We start from the raw sequence: 23,124 nt of genomic DNA, 5'->3' as shown, positions 1-23,124 counted from the left end.
TAATGTTTCTCTTTCCAATTATGTAAATTGGCAAATTGATACAGCTTTTGCTACTGTCTCTAAGGAATTCAGGGGTAGCCTAGGGAAAGCAAAAAAAAAAAAAAAGCATCCTTTTCTGGCATTCTGAGGTGAGGAATTAATGTTGTTGTTGTTGTTGTTGTTGTTGTTATTATTACCTGTGTATGAGGCATTCTGGGGTGGCAAGGGAGTGGGATACAGGCTACAGAGTTGGCACTAGCTTGCATTTTGGGGTTGAAAATGGGGCCAAGGGCAGATCATAACCTACAACACTGACCCAAATGCACACAACACACACCCACACCCACACCCGAGGTTTTTAAATTTGACAAGTGGTGCCTGGTCCTTTAAAAAAAGGAGGGGTGGAAAGCACACTTCTGATGCCCCTATCAGTGCTGGAAACGTTGCCTATGACCATCACGGAACTAACTTTGATTGACAGCCAGGCACCTTCACCTTAAACTCGAATTCTCCAAGAGGGCATTCGTGTTAAAATGCCCCTGATTGGTAGTCAGCACTTGCTTCCGGAGAGATTTGGGAGGGGGCCCCCTGAATCTGCCCAGTTCCTTCCAGAGCAATGCTGCCAGTGTGAATGGGGCCTATCAGGGAGACCATGGGCCTGAATCTACAAGACCTAAACAGAGCAGTGGAGTATAGGAGGTCTTGGAGATGTTTTATACACAGGTTGACTTGAGGGCAGTTAACAACAACCATTAGTCCACAAACCAGAGAGTATAGAAGTGCTTTCTCATAATCCTATAGACAAAAGTGGGATAGCGTTTTTATATGTACTGGCCTTGTATAAGGCAAATGAGGTACCTAATTCAAACCACAGTCTTCTTAGGAATGCCATGTGACTGATATCTCCTTTTCTCCCTTTTCTTGAGCAGACCTTTCCATTAGCTGCTAAACTGTTCAGGAGTTCAGGCAGGGTCAGTTTAGATTAACTCTGGGTGTTTGGAGCCCATGAAGAAGGTGGAGCATTAGATGTCCATTTTGCAAGGCTGTATGCAAGTCTATTGTTCTTTTTCTCCTCTCTTTCCCCAAAGATACAATAAAAGAGAGGATGACTTTCCCAGTCTCGTGGAATATAATGATTTCTTGGAAGAAGTTGAAGAAATTGGTAAGTCCTAATGCTTGCATATTTGATGTGTTTGTAAGCTTTTATCTCCTGCAGGCTTTCACTTGAGTGTGTCCAAGGTAAATCTTTCTTAACTGGTCTTTAATGTGGTACCCAGTGGTTATCTAATTACTTTCTTCTTACATTTTTAATCTTCAGCTCTTCAGTTGAAGGGGCATATCAAGGTAATAAATGTCTCCAGCTGCCAACATTTGGGTGAGGGTAAAAGGGGCAGAAGGCATACACAGCAAATGGGGCTAAAAGAGAGAATAATCTGTAAGGACACTGCTGGTGCTGGAAAAGGACCTCAAAAAAGATTTAAAAAGTGGGGTGGGTAAAGTAACATTCAGATTCTTAATCTGTCTTTCCATTTGTTTTATTTACCGTGAAAGAAGCCATATGGCCCCCTTTTCATCTTCTCACTACTTCAAGTACAGTAGCTGGGATTGCTTTGAAGCATTTGACCTTGCATTCCATTTTGGCAATGTTTTTATGGTGCTAATGCAGAGGGAGGAAGGTTTAAGAGAAAGGGCTGGATCTCTATTCCCCCCCCCCACCTTGGATTTGAGACCTACAGATGTTATAGCCTGGGGGGCCTCATGATTTGGGTGTGTGTGTGTGTGTGTGTAAGAGTGTGGTGGTTGAATTGGTGTAAGGGAGGAATTTTGTAAACCAGTCAGTGATAAGGGAGGATGACTAAAGGAAAGAATAGGTTGCAATTTCTTAATGAGGGAATGCACTGTAGCTGGATGTTTCGATCAGTTTGGTTGAGAACCAGAACCTCCCCTGCACTGTGGACCAGAAAGAAAGAAAGGTACCAGGCGTATGAGGTATGCTTTGGAATGTTGTTGTTAATATGTATGCCCACCCCTCTGTATTAGGGATGGAGAATGTGCAACCCTCTAGTTGTTGGACTGTGGTTCCCATGATCCTTTGCTGTTGGCCATGCTGATAGTGGTTCTGATGGTAGTTGCAGTCCACCAACACCTAGAGGACCACATCTTCATATGATGCTTTACAAAGAATGAGCAGATTGGTCCCTACCCTTAGAGGTTTACTGTCCTGAAATTTCAGCTGGAGCCCTACTTTGTATATTGTTTCCTCCAGCAGTCTCATGAGGTTAGGTAACTTTGCAGTGCTTTTGGTCCTTTGATCCTGGTTCCTGAACCCCTTCCTCCAAGATGCCCTTTGGGTCTTTTTTCCTTTTGGCTTTCCATTGGCTGTTAAAACTTTTCTGTTCCAAAGGATATTTAAGGGTTGGTTTTATTCCATTGCATTGTCTCTGTATTAGTTTTCCAAGTTTCCCTCCTCTCTGGTTGTTACTTGTATTGAGTATTATACATTGTGGTCTTTTTTAAAATCAAGGCATAGATGTTGTGAACCACTTTGGATGTCTGTAAAGAAGAGAGACAGGTTAGATATAATTCAGAAATGATGTAGATTTCTTTTTGCTGGGAAAACTCTTAGTGGCTAGGACTTCTTTAGAACTGTGGTGTAGATGGTTGCCTTCCTTCTCACTTAGGATGAATACAGACAACCAGAAAGGAGTGCTGAGATGCCACCCCTTTCTGCCCCGCTGTGGCAACCACATGGTGCCGGCAAGAATGCGCTGCAAAAAGGAGCCGCGAAATGTGGCTTCTTTCTGTGCTGCTGCCAAGGTGTCATTAGCACCTTGAAGCGGCGTGGTGATGTCTCTTGTGCATTTAGAGGTGGCGCATGAGGCTCATCATCAGTGTGCACGCTGTCTGAACACGTGTGCACCCCAAATGGTGCCAGGCAAAGTGGTGGTCTGTATCGGGTCTTACTCATTACTGCAACATGAAATATAAGGGAGAGAGTAGGACAAACTTCTGCTGGCAGTACAAAATGGCTCACAGGGCAAGTGGCTTGGAGGATTGGCATCTCTTAAGTCAGGGTAAACAGAGTCAGGTGTACAATGGAGAAAAGGGCTCCTGGGAGGAAGATTAGGGGTTAGGTCCTATCCTAAACATGTTTGCTCTACAATGAAATAAAGATGAAATAGCTTTTAGATGATAAAAAGTCATGTGAGGTGAGATGTTGATGAAACTGTCATTTTATTGTTGTGTAATATGAGAGATACATAAATGTGAAAGTCACATGCATCTTATGACATTCCAGAAGAAAACAGGATTGGGAAAAAAACAACACACTTTTTAAAGAAAAAATCCTCAAACCATTTTTGTTCATACTGTGGTCTTGCTGTATTACTGTGTAGGACTACACCAGTATAGGACTAAATTGGAAAATTAAGTAGCAAAACCCAGTTCAGATGTTATGGCTACTAGTTTAAATTGTTCTTTTTAAAAAGTGCTCTGTTTTGGGTGAATTTAAGTTAATTGAAGGATTTGTTTCTGAATGGCATTTCTTGCACTACAAATTAAAGTGATTAAAAAGAAGCAACTGACACTGGATACTATTCTAACAATGAACTGTTTAAATTCAGTCATTGTTGTTCCAACAAGAGGATTAGAAAATAGTAATCATAACCAGACTTTAAAAAATAATAACAAACAATCTATTTAAAAAACCAGGAGTATTTTTTTATAAGTCACCTAGTTTAAACCAATCTGAACCAGCCAACCCTAATTTAAAACAATACTTTCCCTTGTCAAGCTGGTTCTGTCTTTTAGCATGTTAGAATTCAAAGATATAACCATGTTAGTCTGGAAAATCAGTATGCAAAGTTAACTTGTAGCACCTTTGCGAATAAGGTCCAAAACACGCTTTGAGACCGCTTCAACTGCCCTGGCTGAATGCTAGGGAATTCTGGGAACTGTAGTTTTGTGAGACATTTAACATTCTCTGCCACAACAGACTACAATTCCCAGGATTCCCTAGTACTGAGCCAGGGCAGTTAAAGTGATCTCAAACTGGACTATTTCTGCAGTGTGTTTTGGACCACTAACTAAAAGAAAACGTTGATAACATGAACTTTCGTAGACTTCAAACTGCTTCCTAAAGATGCATGTTTGGAGTGGAGATACACAAATAAATGGCTTATATGGGTCTGTCCCTTGGTTCTCCACTCCAAACATGCATCTGAGGAAGTAGGCTGAGATCTGCAAAAGCTCCTGCTAATCAAGCTTTTCTTTCAGTCAGTTTCTAAGGTGCTACATGTTCCCTTTGCATTCTGTCTTTTAAAGTGTTTGTTTGGTAATATGTGGTGTTGGAATGATTTATGTGATGTTACTTAGTGTACTAATGCATGGTTTTGCTTTCTTATGTCAGAAGACTTGACAGCAGTGAAATAAACGGAATCGATCTGTAAAGCAAGGCTGGAACTGAGCAGTTGAGCGAGTGATCTGACAAACCACCTTGTTTCCGCAAGAGATGTGTTACTCAGATTCTAGAGACAGATCAGATGCAGAGGTTTTATAGGGTTCAGATAAGTCCCATTGGCTCCCTGTATCACCTGACAGTGAATTGCAGAACCTCCTTCTGGGTAATTGTGTTGATAGTAAGCAGATAGTTGGGAAAGAGGGCCAGGGGCTCCCTCTTGTGTTGAGGTGGCACAGAGAACAAGGGCACTGTGTCTTGAGCACCAAAAATGACACAGTTCCAGAAACAAGGCTTCCCATTGCAGATTGTTTTAGAATCTCTCCTTTCTCCTTCAGCTCTTCACACAATGGCTTGGAAAACCTTCCAAAACTTCCTTTGGGTTTGGCCCACTTTTCCTTTTCTGTAAAAAGTCAAAAGGTTTTGTGGTAGTCTGGCTTTTCAGAGACCGCCCTGGCATTCAGAAAGAATTAAATCTTTCAGGTCAGACTTTAAAACAATGAGCCCTTTGTATTATATTTTGACTAATGTCTAAAGTCAGGCCAGCTAGTAAACCAGCCAATGGGAGATGGACAAGCAGATAAAGAATGATTGCACACCGGTCCACTTCTTTTCTTCCTTCCTTCCTCTCTTGCTTCCATGGCTCTGCCATAAAGCATACAAGCTGGTTCTGTTTGGATACTGCCCTTGTGCTTCAGTAAAATGAAAGTCTTCTCTGAATTCATTGCAAAAAAGCCACCTGTTTTCAACATACTTGCTTCCACTATGCATTTATGAAAGGGGCCGTTTTTGTAATAAGCTGTTTCGACTTTGATTCTTTTCTTGTAGGTCTGCAACCGAATTTGTTAGGATACGCGTAGCTACCTTTGGAAACTGTTTGGAAACTGCAGCAGGTTCATAATGCTGCAGCCAGACTGCTGACCATGGCTGGTTAAAGGAAACATGTCACTTCCTTGTTCAAATAGCTTCATGAGCTAACTGTTAGTTTCTATACACAATTTAAAGACCTATAAACTCCTATATGGCGTGGACCCAGACTGTCTGAAAGATCTTATTTCCCCATATGAGCCTACCCAAGTCTTAAGATGTCATGGGAGGGCTTTCTCTTGCTGCCACCACCATTTCAGGCTTCTTGGTGGCTGCTTCCTGGACTGTAGAATGATCTTTCACGGTAAGCTAGGTTGGCTCCCTTTAAGCTTGCTTTCCACCAGCTGGGAAAGATCCTTTTATTTACTCTGCTTTGGTCAGACCTTACCTGGAATACTGTGTCCAGTTCGGGATACTACAATTGAAGAGGGATGTTGACAAGCTGGAGCGTATCCAGACGAGGGCAACCAAAATGGTGAAAAGTCTGGAAACGGTGCCCTTTGAAGAGCAGCTTAGGGAGCTGGGGATGTTTAGCCTATAGAAGAGAAGGTTAAGAGGTGATATGATAGCCCGGTTTAAATATTTGAAGGGATGTCATATTGAAGCTTGAGCAAGCTTGATTTCTGTTGCTCCAGAGACTAGGACATGGAGCAATGGATCAAGCTATAGGAAAAGAGATTTGACCTAAACATTAGGAAGAATTTCTTGATGGTAATAGCTGTTTGACAGTGTAAATATGTTGCCTTGGGAGAGTAGTGGAGTTGCCTCCTTTAAAGGTTTTTAAAAAGAGTCTGAAGGCCATCTGACGGGTGTGCTTTGATTTTGTCGTATTGCCCTAACAGGGGGTTGTACTGGATGGCCCTTGTGGTCTCTTCCAACCTACTCATGCCTTTGACTGTATGATGCAGAATATTTTTTAATTTGAGTTTGTTGCATTCTATTTTTGTCATCATTTTAACAGCCTTTTCAAAACTGTTTTAAATTAATCTTTTAAAATGACTGTTTATTTAATTTAATCTTTTAAAATGACTGTTTATTTAATTGTTCTTTTTAAACTTTTGAATCATCCAGTGCTTTAACTGGATTTTGGGTTTTTCTTTTTCTTTTTAACTCATATTGTGATCTGCCTTGGGTCCCATTTTGGAAGAAAGGTAGAATATAAATGTAATGAACAAATAAAATAATTTGAATTTGAAGGCTTTCATGGCCAGCATCCATAGTTAATAATAATGTGTAATGAACTAAAAAGTCATCCTGTGATCAGACAGCATCATTTAAAAATATTGTTATTTGTCATTCAGCCAGCTCTCTGTATCCACCAATTTTTTTTATCCACAGATTTAAGTATCCACAGCTTGAAAATATTTTTAAAATGTATAAATTCCAAAAAGCAAACCCCGATTTTGCCATTTTATGTAAGGGACACCATTTTACTGCGCAATTCTATTTAATGGGACTTCAGCATCCACAGATTTTGTTATTCAAAAGGGCCCACTGTACAAGTGCTTATGAAAACTACATCATTGAAAGAACATATTCCCATCTCTTTCAGTCAGGAAAGACAGCCTCTTTTAAGATGTCTTCTGTGATGTGTATATTTATTCATATCTAAGCTCAAAGAAAACATGGTTCCTAGTGCCTTCAGGGGGGAAAAACTTGGCCTCTGCAAATTTAGATTATTTTCTCTTTTCTTAGACTTTTTGTTTATAATATTAGCAATATATTAAAAGGAGCAAACACACACAAACAAACATAAATGCCACAGATATATATGGCAAATCAATAAATCACAACCTGCTAGTTAACTGGCTGTATTTGGCAAAACACCTAAACTACAATATCCACCCAGCTACAAACCATTAATTATATATTCTTACATAGCTGCAGAGCACATATGGGGTTGTATTTCATATTGGAACTTCTTAATCTATTGAAATTTCTTTAAGCTGTTGTCTCAGGTTCAGTTACTGACAATGCTGTGGCCAGACTGTTGAAAGACTCTGGTTACACTGCTGCCCTGGATACTGATCTGTTTTCTGGGCATAATTCCAAGTGATGGTTATGACTTCTAAAGCCCAATAGGGCTTGGGTCCAGCCTACCTATGCCCAGGCTGTTCTCCCATTCAAACTTTCTGGGGCTCTCAGATCTTGCAGATAGACACTACTCTCACTTCAGAGCCGTATCTGGTGAAAACTCTAGAAAAGACCTTCTCATTGGCTACTCCCAGGCTGTGGGACTCTTCCAAAGGAGAGTAGGGTGGATATGTTCTCTGATATATAGAAATCATGCACTTTGACACCAGTTTAAGTGCTGTAGCTCCACGTTATGGAATCCTGAGATTAGTAGTTTTATGAGATCTTTTGGCTTCTCTGCCAAAGAGTGCTGGCACCGTACAAAACTACAAATCCTAGGATTCTATAGGGTGAAGCCATGGCAGTTAAAATGGTGTCAAAACCACATTATTTCTACAGTGTAAATGCATGCTCAGACTAGCAAAGGTCTTTTTATTCACAAAGGACTTGGGCAATTGACAGGCTGTTGTGAATGGGTTATTTAAAAAAAACATGAAATGTTAGGTTTTTATATATGTGGTTTGAAACTGACACTAGAATTTGTCTTTTAATTTGTTAGCTTTTTGCATTCTTATCTGTATCTGTTTTTAATGTTGTTGTGAGCTGTTTTGAGCTCCAGTTTGGAGAGAACGATGGGATATAAATCAAATAATAAAAAAGCAAGATAGTGGTAGAAAAGTACAGTACCATGCCTGAAAGCCCAGAGAGGCATTGTCAGTCAGAGCAGGTACTACTGAATTAAATGGACTAATGATCTGATTCATTACCAGCTAGCTTCCCAAGTTTCTGTTTTTGGTGGGAGAGAGTTATAGCAATTTGGATAGGAGACCAGTGACACTCTGATGTAGCAGAGAGAACTATAACATAGAGCTTACAGAGCACATTTGGAAAGGCCATTAATGACAGAAGAACCAAAGTATTAGTCTGCTGATTTTATAGAATCCTTGACATTGAGATGAAAGCAGTCCTTGTTTTCTTACTTGTTGAAGAATTTACTGTACCTTCAGGGACTTGCTGTTCTATCAGTATCGTTGACATTACTAGACCTGAGTATGAACAGTTATTTTGAAACTAAGATAACAACAACAACAACAACAATAAATGTATATTCCGCTTTTTCACGGAATCAAAGCGGATCACAACAGTACAATGACACAGCATACAATTAAAATTACAATTAAAAAGGATAAATTAAGGATCTATAAGTATAGATTGTGCAAATACAGATATTCCAAAATCCAAAAGAAACCAGAATCCAAAACACTTCTGCTCCCAAACTTTTGAATAAGGAATACTCTACCTATAGTAATTTTAAAGTAAAAATGTTTTGTAACCATTGCCTTTCAGTAGTTATGACTGTCATATTATTTCCCTTTTTATATTCTCATTCCCTTCCCTCAGTGTTCAACTTAACCAACAACATCGATGTAGAGAATACAAAAAAGAAGATGGAGACATATCAGAAAGAAAACAAGGAAGTCATCCAGAAAAATAAAATCAAATTGGTTAGTTGCTTAAGCTTGAGTTTTTGTTAAAAATTACATAAACGTTTTAACTTGTGTTTCCTTTTGTCTGGATTATTTGAGTGGCTAGGAATGATTTATGTGCCTTCGAATTAACTCCAGTTTATGGTGACCCCATCATAAGGTTCTCTGTACAAGATTTATTCAGATGAAGTTTGCCTTTGCCTTCTACTCAAGTTGTTCAGGGTCACTGACTGGGTTTCTGTGTGGTGTAGTGATCTGAGTAACGGATTAGGGTTCTTGAACCCTGCTCTCAAGAACCCTAATCCATTACTCAGACCACTACACCAGGTTGGCTCTAGGGAAAATTAGATGAGGTGTAATGGCAAAATATTATTTTAAAAATGCAATTCTGTTGAGTGGGCAAAATATTTGGATTGTTAACTTAATAAAAGTTTTCTTTTTTAGTCCTGCCAACTGTTTTCTACATGGAAAACATATCAGAAGGAAGCATATTCTTTGAAATGATCTCTGTGATACATATGTTTTCTGAACTGTGCAGACCCATGGTGAAAATGTTCCAGAACTAAAGGTTTTGGTGGCACATTATGCATGGCACATTATGACCTCTTGTATGTGTGTTATGTGCCTTTAAGTTGCCACTCCACTTTTGGTGACCCCATGAGTTTTCATAGGGTTTTCTTAGACAAGGGGTACTCAGAAGTGGGTTTGCCAGTTCCTTCCTCTGAAATATAGCCTGAAATGTAGGTGATCTCCCAACATAGAACTAACCAGGGATAACTCTGCTTAGCTTCCAAGATCAAATAGGATCAGGTGCTCTTTGGGTACTGAGACCCAATAATATCTTTACATTGCAATGTTTTGCCTCTGTCTTTTCAATAAATATGGGGGGGGGAGGTCTTGGATGCTCAGAATATGTGAGGAGGAATGGATGTGAATTGAAGTTCGCTTCCTGTGATTGCTCAGAATGGCTGATGCTTCCCCCTGCAAACCACTCTAAGCAAATCAATATCATACAGGAGAGAGTGTAGTTCATGAGCATTTCTTTCCTTGCCCTTGCTGCTTTATAATGTTTGAGACAGAGTTTGGAAATAATACATTAGGGTTTAATGCGTTACCACCAATGCATTGAAATTTGCTGGTTACAGTACTTCAGTGGTATTTGTTCTAGTTTCTAACTTAAGGAGTGCTGGCAACACTGGTATACTGGTGTAAGGTTAACTGATTGGCTTGTTGGAAAAATGGGTATAATATTAAATAGCTTTGCTCAATTAGTCTGCTCTTTGGTTGTGTGTGGAAGGACCTCTCTATCTCAGTTTCAACAAATGGAGTGAGTAGTCGTGAATTCACCTAGAATATCATACTATACAATCACAGCACTATTATTCCACTTTAACAGCTGTGGCAGCCTCCTGTGGAATCCTGGGATTTGCAGTTTAGGGAGAGGCATTTAGAATTCTGTACCAGATTGTTCTTAGGCCTTACTAAACTACAAATTTCAGAATTCCTCATGAGCCAGCCATAGCAGTTAAAGTGGAATAACAGAGCCAGCATGGCATAATGGTTTCTATATTGGACTACAACTCAGGAGACCAGGGTTTGATTCCCCACTCAGTTATAAAACCTCACTGGGTGACCTTGGGCCTTCGGCCGGCCAGCTTACCCATCTCCAAGATATCTCATTATGTACATATATGCAAATATAGGTATTCCAGAATCCAAAATCCAAAACATTTCTGATCCCAAGCATTTTAGATAAGATAAATTCAACCTGTAGCAGTTAAGGGAGGGAGATTCAACCCATATCACATCTTGCAAGTGATAAAAAGTCACTTCTTTATACATTTTCAACAGATATTCAAAGAACCTTTAGACATTTTAGAAATTCTTCCTGGAGCTAAATGCCAACGGTACATCATCTTTTAAATGTTTTTTAAGATCACAACTTAGAGTAAACTTTAATCACGATTGTCATGTATGATCCCACTGATGTCACCAAAGCTCATGACTGACCTGTCAAATGTTCAGGATATAGACTACTTTCCCAGTTTTCCTGCTCCTGAAGTTCCTGTGGCTCTTTCTCAAAGATGTTAAATTTTCTTCATTCTTTCTTAGTCTCGGGAGCAGGAGGAGTTGGAAGAAGCTTTGGAGGTGGAACGCCAGGGGAATGAGCAGAGGCGGCTTTTAATACAAAAGGAGGAGCAAATGCAACAGATGCTGAAAAGGAAGAACAAGCAGGAACTTCTGGATAAATTGGTAAGTAATGAAAGATTAGGACTTCAGTGATCACCTCTCAACACTTGGTTTTGAACTGGTCTGATTTCTGTTTCTCCTTGGTTTATAAGGAATCTTGTAGCAAAATGCAAGAGGGAAGGGTCCCATAATCTGCAGAAAAAAGGAAGAGGACCAAATTATTATTGAAAAGAAGGCAAGAAATAACACACACCAGTGGCATCACTCAGTTAGTGTCACTCGGTGCAGGTGTCTGGAAAGGGTTGGGGCAGGGTGACGGACTGCAGGACCAGGGTTAAGCAGGGCCAGCTCTGGTTAGTAGATAGATGGGAGACTGCCAATGAATACCAGCTGCTGTAGGCTATATTTCAGAAAAAGGAACTGGCAAAACCACTTCTGAGTATTCCTTGCCTAAGAAAACCCCACGAAATTTGTGGGATTTCCATAAATTGATAGCTGATTTAAAGGCACATGCAAAGGCATAATAATGCTAAACAACAAATTGTACAAATGTTATGAACAGTCTGTTGTGGCTCATGTGCTGCGCCCATAACCCTTGTTGGGGCGTATGGAAATGACACGCAGTGTCCACCACGACCGCCTGCAGAGTTCAACCACGTCGACAGGATGCCAAGAAGAAGGAATCTGTGAAGATGTCTTCAACTAATAATGACTCTTACAAGTCTTCACTCTAAACGAGGGCTTTAATCTTCCTTTGCAGTATTTACAACATAGATATACACAGTGTATTGGACATCCGTCTCTAATACACACTATTTACACCATCCAAAAATAACACAACCTCTGAGGCAGCCACACAATCATGTCACTGCCTCTCAGTAACAGACACAGCCCACTCTCAGGCACCAACTGTCTCACTCTGTCTCTCAGTGACAGTTGAGAACTGACAGTTGACAGTTGCATCAACATTCCGATGATGCACTTTTTGAATGCTGACACATTAGCTGCCGCTGGAACTGTAAATTATCTGCACAACAGCTCCCCCTAGTGGCCACGCCAATATCATTTCCTGACACAATCTTGTGTATCTTTGGAAAAAAACCTTGAATAATCTATGTATAGTTACATTCTTATATTTCAAAAATGCAAATAGCCAAAATAAACAAAATGTACATATACAACATATTCCAGAAATGTAAACAGGCAACCTAATAGTACACAAGTATATGACAGTAAACAATCTTGGGAAATGAAGAGGCAGCAGACTTTTTTATTCATCTGTTTTCTGTGAAGGATCACAATGATTTTTATACTCTAGTACTGTTGCTTATTTAGCAATGCTTTGTCTTTACATGCACTTGAATTTTTCAGTACATTGCTTTCATTCATATTTATATTGTCCGGCTAATTGGTTTGGAATTGGTTTGATTCTGTTTGTTATCATGTACATCTTTTTTCAATAACAGATTGGTCCTTTTCCTTCTTCCTGTTATTCCTGCCTTATGCCACCAAAGAGAAAGGCCAGAGGATTGGCATTTCAATGTTCCTTTTCCCTCAAGATCTCTCTTAGACTTTTGCTGAGACCCTACATTGGGCTTGCGTAGTATGCTTCTCCTTGTGTGGAGTAGACCTTGTTTTGAATGACAAAGGTACAGTTGAACACAACTACCATAAACAGATTGTGCATATTCATTCATGTGTGCATCTGCATACATAATGCACTACATACAGTATGCATTACATACTCCAGTTCCTCAATTTTGAACTGAATGCGGACGTTCCACATTGAACAAAAATGCCCAACTGCTTCTGGTGGGGAACTTACACGTATGTGAAACGCCAAGAGAATTTTTATCTTATTCTTTTTGCTAGCGGTCAGGCATGATAGGTGTTTTAGTTCAACAACAAACTAGAGAGCTACAGATTCTGCACCTCTACCTTGGTCCATAATTCCACCCCTTCACCCAGCTGCATCTACTTCAGAATTAATGCAGTTTCACACTGTTTTATTTGCCATGGCTTAGTGCTATGGAATTCTTGGATTTGTAGCTTTTATGAGATATTTAGCCTACTCTGTCAGAGAGCTGTGGTGCTACAACAAACTACAGATCCCAGGATCCCATAGGATGGACCCATGACAGTTAAAATTGCATTAATTCTGCAGTATGGCAGCAGCCCTAGGGTGGCAAGTTATTCCTATTTTATTCTTCACAAAGGTCTAATTTGCATTGCTGAATTAATTCAGTTTGACACCGCTATAATTATCATGGCTCAGTGCTATAGAATCCTGGGATTTGTAGTTTGTTGTGGCAGCAGAGTCTCTGACAGAGAAGTCCAAATAGCTCCCAAAACTACATGTCCCAGAATTCTGTAGCACTGAAACATGGAATGGTTTAAACAATGTCAAACTGCATTATTTCTGCAGTGCAATTTAGACTAAAGATGCTGTTCTATAAATTAGACTAAGTGTTGCTGAAGCACTGGATATGATCTCTGGTCTGAAGTACAAGTTGCAAACCACTATGCAACACTGGAACAGGAGAATATACTGGGAGCTGTCTTCTATCTTTTCTCCTGCCGCCACTCCGTGTTTGCTAATTGTTACATTCCTTTACAAAGTGTTTAAAACATCAGGAATAAACTCTTCTAGAACATGGCCACATAGCCCGAAAAACTCACAAAAAACAATGGATGCCGGCCGTGAAAGCCTTTCACTTCACATTTTAAACCTGTTTTAAAAATATCTGTTTAATCTGTTTAAAATTGTCAGGTATTTCATTGTCTACATGGTCCAACCTGAATGTCACTTTTGGTGACACTGTTTTTCCTTTGTACTGTATAGTTTTCATTTCCCATTTATCCAGTCTAACACACTTCTAAGGGTTGTGTTTTAAGAGCATAACAGCTGTGGTCCAGATTCTTCTCTTAGTGCACCTCCCCCCCCCTAAAAACTTTTTATTGTTTTGCCTTTATGATCCCGCCCAGTTGTTTATGCATTTTATTTCTGTTCGGTTTCCTTTTTGCTTTTTCTCCTATGGGAAGGTAAAGTACTTGAACCTCTCATGGAGCCCAGAGGGATATCTACTGAAATGGAAAGGAGATTGGTGTGAGCTGATTTAAGAGGTGGTTCTGCTCTTCTGGGGTCTAAACTGAGGGAAGGAGCTTCTCTTGGGAGTGGGAGGTCTGTAGGCCTTTTACTTGATTTCTAATAAGAGAAGGGTGTTTCAGGTTTTAAAAAAAATATTATTCAGGCATGCCTCCTGTCTTCGATGTTGACCAAACAAAAATAAAAATCTTTCACCTTGCAGTCAGTGGAATTGTAAAATGCTTACAGCCTTGGCTGCCTGCTCAAGATCTGCTTTATTTTTTAATTCATAATTTATTTCAGAGCTTGGAAAAGTTACATTTTTGAACTATATCTCCCAGGATGGGGAGGCATGATCTCAGAAAGTAGTTTTTCCAATGATTGCAGTGGATGGAGAACACATTCTTGTTCAGTTGCACAGATCAATATGTAGCTATCTCCAACTAGGAAGTTTTTGGAAAAATATAAAAATGCAATATTCAACCCCCTTTATAGATTAAAACTCATTTTGTTACTTCAGGAGATTAAATTTAATTACATACAATTTTATTTGGCACAAGGGTATCATGTTTCATATACTGAAGGTGCAGTTTACTCAGAATATGATTACAAATTCAACTTTTTTTTTGCTACAAATATTACTACAGGATCCTGAATTGGAAAGAACATGTGAACTGTATGGCACCTCCTTGGTTTTGCCAGTTTGAGGAGCAAGCAAAACAACCCAATTAAAACAGAAGAAATGATCAACTTTAGTAAAACAGAGAAAATTATTTTGTCTTTATAGTTCTGCATAATATCAAGTAGACTCAATGCACTCATTCCCATACAAATAACTGAGAGAATGAATCCAAGACCAGGAGTACTAATGATCTGATCTGTTACTATATATAGTCATGCATAAAAGTTTTCCTTTAAAAAATATTTGGGGGCACTAAATATGTGAACACCTGAATTTTTTTTCTCCTTCTAAAAGAAAATATATTATAACCCACTACTTTCCAATTTTTCCAGGAAAAAAGTCTTCATGGGGGAAGGGGAGGAAAGTGGGGGAAGCATGCTCTTTTTCATCCTGATTTTTTTTCTAGTTTTAATTCTGGCTTTTCATATCTCTGTTGAGCCAACTGGTCTTTTATGTTCAAAAACCATCTCATGTATTTTATCATTTTATTTATTTACTTCATTTTGGAAATGTCTGCTTTCCTTTCTAGATGCACAAGCTGGTATACATGTCTGTTGTGAAGATAAAACTCTACCCTGGTTTCTCTTCAAATCTGCATGTCATAGTTTAGGTTATATGTTTTACTCATAGAATCATAGATTTGGAAGAGACTACAGGGGCCATCCATCCAGTCCAACCCCAAGATAACTAAATTGGGTCTGTCATACTTCGGCCACATCATGAGGGGAACTGAATCGTTAGAAAAGACAGTGATGCTAGGAAATACAAAAGGTGGTAGAAAGAAAGGAAGATCACACGCAAGTTGGTTAGATTTGATCAAGGAAGACATGGGCCTGAGACTGCAGGGCCTGAGTAGACAGGTTGGGGACGTGAGGACTTGGAGATGTCTCATCCACAGGGTCGCTATGAGTCAAAGTTGACTTGAGGGCAGCTAACAACAGCAAACCAAAAAGAAACCAATGTGACACCTGTCAGGGCTTCAGGGGAAGGGGATTCCATCCTTGGGGTTCTACAGCTGAGGAGGCCCATTCCCATGTCCTTCCCCATCATATTGATCCTATGGTGGGACACAGCTGTGTGTGTGTGTGTGGGGGGGGGTATTTTGGCAGATCTAAATTCTTGAGCAAGCATGAGGTGGCACTCCTTCAAGTACAGTTGGCCCTCTGTATCCATGGATTCTTTATCCATGGATCCAACCATCCATGGCTTGAAAATATTTAAAGATATATAATTTCTCAAAAGCAAACCTTGATTTTGGGATTTTATATAAGGCATACCATTTTACTATGGGACTTCAACATCCATGGATTTTGGTATCCATGGGAGGTCCTAGAACCAAACCCCAGTGGATACCAAGTGCCTCATTGTACCAAGATCCTAAATCTCTTAGAGCTTTTGAATGTCATCACCATCACCTTGAATTCAGACCAGAAGTGAACTGGCAGCTGGATACACATGCATCTGGTGAAACAGACTGGAGTCCCTGAGAGCTTATTGTGAAATGAATTGGTTAGTCCTAAAGGTGCCACAAGACTCCTTCCTTCTTTTCTCACTGAAATAACACAACACTCTCTCTGAAAATTTCCACTAGGTTTTCCAAGCTGTTTAGCTGGGTGGGAAATTGTATTCAGTCATCAAAAGTCATAGTCTGATGCTATAGCCACTATACCACCCTGTCAAACCTGACTAGCTCTCCTTTCTCTCCCAGTAAATGAGAGAACATGGAATAAGCCCATGCTCTCCTTAAGGTGGGCACACCATAGACGCAGTCTGACTATGAAGGTCAATTCATAGCAGCTTCACTACTAAGCTTTGATTTCTTTTAATGGCTGGGAGAGGGGAGGGTTACACTGAGTCACCAAAGTGTTTCCAACTCAGTTTTAAATGCCCTTTTAATTTAGCTGGAGCGAACATTGTTTTGTTACACAGCAGTTGGTTTTACTGGAAATCCATTTTGCCAGATGGCTTGCAAAAAGGAGCAGTTATAAATAATCTTTATAACATGACCAAAATAGGTAATTTAACGACGTTTGGGCACACACCGCTGCTAAACGTATCTAAATATGTTGTTAATGACTAAAAGGTAATGTGAAGGGCAGGAGAAAGAAAGTTCTTGTTTGTGTTTTTCCCCTCCTTCACTTTTTTCCCCGAAGTTTCAATTCACATTTCTCTCTCCCTCAAAAATCAAGATTTTATTTTGTAATGAACATTTTCTAAAATCCCTCTATTTGTGGTAGGAATCTTCCATGCTCTTCTAAAGTACAGTTTATAATTCTGACATGGAAAAGGTTAAATAGCTTTGTGCTGCATATATTTTTGTACATGCAGTTCTGTGCTCTTTTTATTAATTTTTGCTGATATAAATGTGTTAGGTTCTTCTTAATATGTTAGTTGTGTTTGGTGATGTTACAGATATATTTTATCTCACGTTTCCAAAGTTCTCAGGGTTTCTTACATGTGATTAAAAACAATGTGCCCAAAATGTATAAAACCGTTAACCTAAAATAGAAAGTAATAGTGGTAAGTGCTCCAAAACACTACTACTACTTCCCAATTTACTGAAACTGATGGGCCTAGAACAGTTACCACATGGATCAAAGGAAGGACTGTATGCCCATCTCCTGAAAGAGCAGGTCCTTAACACCAGGGTCTGAGTTCATGAGGTGCTACATTCATTTATCTATTCATTTCATTTATATGCTGCCTTTCTCCCAATGTTGGATCCAAGGTGGCTAAAAAAAAAATGGAATAAAAAGAGATTCCACCTAAATATTTGGAAGAACTTCCTGACAATAAGAGCTGTTCAACAGTGGAAGATGGTGCCTTGAAGAGTGGAGGAGTCTCCTTCTTTGGAGGTTTTTAAATAGATGGCCATCTGTTGGATATGCTTCGGTTGTGTGTTCTTGCATGGAGTGGATTATTATTATTATTTATTTTATTTTTATCCCACCTTTCTCCAAAGTTGGGACCCAACGCGGCTCACATTACACACACACTCACACACACATGTATATACATACTTATATATATACACACACACACATACATATGGATGTATATACATATACACACACACACTAAAGCAACACTTTAAAAACAATTAAAATAAAACAGTAAAAAGTTTTAAAACATACAAAATTAAAATATACAATGTTAAAATTAATCTAAACCAACCCCCCCATCCCACAATAAAAGCCTAGCCTCCCGTGGCAGAGAGTTCCACAAGGTGGGAGCAGCCACTGAGAAAGCTCTCTCTCTCAGGTCCTCACTAAGTGAGCCTGGGATGGGACCGAGAGAAAGCCTTCCCCACAGGATCTTAGGGCTCTAGGTGGTTTGTATGGAGAGATACGGTCTCTCAAATAGTCTGGACCTAAGCTGTGTAGGGCTTTATAGGTGATGACCAGCACTTTGAATTCTGCTCAGAAACAAACCAGTAGCCAGTGAAGCTGTTTTAATACAGAAGTTATATGCTCCCTGTAACTGGGCCTTGGGGTCTATTCCAACTCTAGGATTTTATGATTTTGAAACACAATTGAAAACCCTAACATTAAAACAGTATAAAATCATTAAAAAAGCATACAGAAGTTAAAAATAAAATGCATGCACCTCATAAGACCCCTGCCAGCATAGAAACCCACTTGAACAAAAAGGTATTTGCTGGTTGACAAAAGGAGAGCAGGGAGAGGGCCAGCCTAACCTCTGGAGGAATGAAATTTGAAAGGGATGGGAGCAGCCACTATCACCAAATGAGCCTGTGAACGTGGCAGGACTGAGATAAAGCATTACCTTGTGGATCTTAAAACTGTGGCAAGTTTGAATGTGGGAATCCGTGCACTGCTCTGAAACAGAGGTGAACATAAAATGCAGGTGATCTCTTAAATGGGGAGCTGGTGTGGTGTAGTTGTTTGAATGTTGGATTAGAATTTTGGGAGACCAGGGTTCAGATCCCTGCTTGGCCATAGAAACCCACTGGGTTATCTTGAGGAAGTCACACTCTCTCAGCCTCAGGGAAAGGCAGTGGGAAACCTCTTAACAAATCTTATATATATATATATACGCTTGGCGCATACAAAATGGCGGCGCCCGTGTAGAATGGGCGCCGCCATTTTGACGTCACAGATGCCTAGCGTCTGCACATTTTGTGGCAGAAATGACGCCGCGAGTGCAGCATTGGCGACTTGCGGCACCATTTCCGCGCCGCAAGAAGAAGCTGCATTTTGCAGCAGTTTTTTTGTTGCGTCCGGGAATCGTGCGGTTTGTCCGCTGCGGTTTCCGGATGCAGCAGCCAGCGGCGCCAGCAGACCGCTCTTTTGGGCGGTCTGTAAAGCACCATAGAATCATAGAGACCGCAAGGGCCATTCAGTCCAACCCCCTGCCATGCAGGAAATCTAAATCAAAGCATCCCTGACAGATGTCCATCCAGCCTGTTTAAAGATCTCTAAGGAAGGAAACTCCACTACACTCCAAGGGAGTGTGTTCCACTGTTGAACAGCCCTTACTGTCAGGAAGTTCCTCCTAATGTTGAGGTGGAATCTCTTTTCCTGGAGTTCGCTTCCATTGTTCCGCGTTCTAGTCTCTGGAGCAGCAGAAAACAATCTTGCTCCCTAATCAATATGACATCCCTTCAAGTATTTAAACAGGGCTATCATATCACCGCTTAACCTTCTCTTTTCCACGCTAAATGTCCCCAGCTCCCTAAGAATCCCTAGTCCATTTTGTATTATGGTTTGAACTAGAGGAGATAGTTGGGATTGCAGTGTGTATGTGTGTGCACACGTACCTTCAAGTCACCTGTCAAATTATGGCGACCTCATAAAATTTCATGAATTTCTTAGGCAAAAAATATTCAGAAATAGTTTTGCCAGTTCCTTCCTCTGAAATATAGCCTACATTATCTGATATTCCTTTGCAGTCTCCTATCAAAATACTAACCAGTGCTGACCCAGCATAGCTTCCAAAATCAGAAAGAATCTGGTGCCTTTAAGATAGTTCTTGCCTTTATCTGGTCAACTTTATGAGCTCACTGAGAAGTATTTCTAAGTCAGGAAATACAGATTTTTAGCAGGATCACTAGGAAAGAATGGTATTAAAGCATCTGCAGTTTGGCGTCATACCCTACTGAGATTGTTGTCATCAATCCGAGAATTTAAAGTGACAAATAGTTAGTATATTTGAATACATTTTGGAAGCTGCAGTGTAGTGCTCTCCCACAGTAATATTGCAAAGGCTTCCAAGTGGTAAAACAATCAGCAAGCTGCAGATTTATCAGACAATGTTTTCCAGGCGGACTAAACTCAAGATTTATCTTCTGTTGGCAAATTGTATTGGCAAATGAACTGCAAGGAAAAAAACATCTGTGGAATTGCGTAATTCTGATCTGTTTCCAAATTTTGCATTGGGGTGAATTACATTGCATTGTGTTGAGTAGGCCGAATACAATATCTGGTGCATTTGGATCTCGTCTGCAAGCATCCCCCCTTGCCCATGTCTCTCTACATGGAAATAAGGCTGTCTGACCCCCAAATATGTGTGTAGATTTTTTTTATATGTAGGGAGTGTTGGTAGAGGCCTAAATGCCCTAAAAGCACCAGATCTTGGAAGCTAAGCAGGGGCAGCACTGTTTAGTACTTGGATGGGAGATGGTAAATAAATACCAAGTGTTGTATGCTATATTTCAGAGGAAGAAACTGGCAAAACCACCTCCGAGGCTTTCTTGCCTAAGAAAACCCTATGAAGTTTATGGGTTTGGCATGTCAGCAGGCGACCTGAAGACACATACAGACATGTTCTAGAAGAGTTTATTCCTGACATTTCACCAGCATCTGTGGCTGGCATCTTCAGAGAAGTTTTTTTTCCCTTGGAGTTCATTTGCCAATACAATTTTCCAACAGATGATAAAACTCTTCTAGAACATGGCCACATACCCCGAAAAACCCATGGATGCTGGCCAAGAGAGCCTTCGACTTCACATGCTATGTCTATCTGAAAATCCTCCTAAATTGCAAATAAATAAATAAGTCCGATTCTTCCCCTAATTGCCACAGCATGGTCCTCCTGATTTTTAGGGGTGGTGGTGGTGGCAGCACCCTTTCTCACCCTTCCAGGTCACTCTGTTTGAAAAGTGCATCTCTTGTGCTCCGAAAGATAGCAGAATTGTCATACATTCTTTTACACCATCACTGCATTTGACTTATGTGGCATTAGTTTTCATGTTAGCTTTTTCACATTTGAAATATTGCAAGACCATTTACACTATCATGTCTCCTGCTCCATGACTGGTATTTTTAAAACAATACCTTAAAGATGCTAGATCCTGTCTGGTCTTGGAAACATAGCAGGGTCAGCTCTGGTTAGTACTTGGATGGAAGAGTGCAAACAAACACCAGGTGCTGTGGGCTAGACTGCAGAGGAAGAAACTGGCAAACTCTGAGTCTTCCTTGCCTAAGAAAACCCATGAAATTCATGGCGTCACCATACATTGATAGGCAACTTGAAGGTGCGTGCATGTGCACGCACACAAGCACACTCACACTGTTAATGGAACCACTCCACCCCCCCACCCCACCCCGATCTGTAAAAAGGAACACAAACCATGTCACTTCTGAAAGTATTTTTCCCCTCTCTTGCATTTTCCCTCTCATTGTATCATTGAGGATGTATTCCGAGAGATGGCATCACATAAGATTTCCTGCCGCTCAGGAGCCAGTCATTTGGGACAATAAAATATACAGTATTATCTTAATGCATGATGCCCTTCCTTAACTGAGTATTATGAAGAGAAGAAGAGAAAGGCTGGATCTACACAGCAGAAATAATGCAGTTTGACACCTCTCAATGCCATAGCTCAAATGGATGAAATTTTGAGATTTGTAGCTTTGTAAGAAATGTTGACTTCTCTGTCAGAAAATTCTGATGCCACAACAAACTACAAATACCAGGATTCCATAACATTGATCCATGGTAATCAAAGCGGTGAAAAAATTGCATTATTTCTGCAGTGGAATCATTTTGATGACACAGCTGAAATCAACACATATTTTCTATTTTCAGTGTCAACCCTCTGAACAGCAGCTTGATATCCTCTGTGTCTGTATGCATTAACAATCCTTCTGTTTTTGTCCATTAATAAGATGTTAAGTAATGAACTCACTTTAAGCCACTTTATGACTTTGTATGTACTTGCACATTTTATTTGTTAAAAAGAGATTTGACTGCCGTCCCTGAGAAGAAATTACTAAATGAGAAGATAAATATGTTGTTGGTTGCGGACACAATAGATCCATTGTGTGAGGCAGAAAGTGTATATCACCTCCAAAGGGCCTCAAGTAAAATCTAATAGAGAACCAATTTGAAACTGGATGGAGTTCATTGGTTGAAGAAATGTGTCTTAGATAAACATCTGATCCATGTTAGATGACTTTCTGTACTGCTTGTTTTTGTGATTAAGTTCTAATTATTATTACTTAAAAAAGCATTTTTAATACATGTGGCTGTGTTTGGCTTTCTGGAATAAGAGGCTTGTTATATTGTCATTTAATGTGGAATCTATAAAAGTGGCTGTTTGCAGATTTCTCTGATTTATGAGGCTAATGCAGCTTTTTCCTATTACCGAAAGTGATGGTTTTCTGGTAACCCAGGAGTGTCGAGAGCTGTGCCTTTTCCTTCTGAAAGCAACCTTTTGAGATGGTTTGTTGTTCTAGGAATGTACATAAGACTAATGGAGGATAGCTTATGCCATTTAAATATTTGTTGTGTTTTTGTTTGTTCTTTTCAAATCCCACTTACAGGAAAGTTCTCATCTGCCTGCCTCTTTGCTCTTAGCCCAGCACAAAGACCGGTCTGCACAACTAGAAATGCAGCTAGAGATTCCTAAACCCATCAAGCCAGTTGCCTTTTCAACAGGTATCAAAATGGTAAGGCCCAGATGGTTTTCTACAACATAAACAAGTATTTCTGCCAGATTTGTCTCCATTTGCATGGTCCCTCCTGTGTTTTCTACTCATGATTGTGGTTGCTGGTATAAAATTGATTTTAAAAGAGTCTCATCAAGTTTCATATAAAAATGCTGTGATTTTTACTATCTTAGGGAAGTTCAGATCCTTTGTTATCAGTTCTTACTTTGTAGGTATTTTTCTCTAATCTCACATGCAAACAAAATACAGTTGGCCCTTCTTATACACGGATTTTTTATACACGGATTCAAGCATACACGGTTTGAAAATGTTCCAAAAAAGTATAAATTTACCTTGATTTTCCATTTTTTATAAGGGACACCATTTTGCTACGTCATTATATTTAATGGGAC

The 23,124-nt window shown here is 39.8% G+C and overlaps 1 protein-coding gene across 2 annotated transcripts in view; it reads left to right on the top strand.

The window, feature by feature from the left end:
- The window catches only part of MNAT1 (MNAT1 component of CDK activating kinase), a 184,401-nt gene that overhangs the window by 58,820 nt on the left and 102,457 nt on the right, over positions 1 to 23,124 (top strand). Inside the window, exons 3-6 of one of the 2 annotated variants that reach the window (XM_042445481.1) lie at positions 1,068 to 1,141; positions 8,777 to 8,880; positions 10,975 to 11,115; positions 22,607 to 22,732. In XM_042445481.1, the coding sequence (XP_042301415.1) occupies positions 1,068 to 1,141; positions 8,777 to 8,880; positions 10,975 to 11,115; positions 22,607 to 22,732 (445 nt within the window). The remainder of the gene's footprint in view (positions 1 to 1,067; positions 1,142 to 8,776; positions 8,881 to 10,974; positions 11,116 to 22,606; positions 22,733 to 23,124) is intronic. The other variant, XM_042445482.1, reaches the window with a different exon arrangement.

This window comes from Sceloporus undulatus, chromosome 1 (genome assembly GCF_019175285.1).
Source record: "Sceloporus undulatus isolate JIND9_A2432 ecotype Alabama chromosome 1, SceUnd_v1.1, whole genome shotgun sequence".
Classification (NCBI taxonomy): Eukaryota; Metazoa; Chordata; class Lepidosauria; order Squamata; family Phrynosomatidae; genus Sceloporus; species Sceloporus undulatus.
The sequence above is the reverse complement of the archived record's forward strand: the minus strand, read 5'-3'. Positions and strand labels throughout refer to the sequence as shown.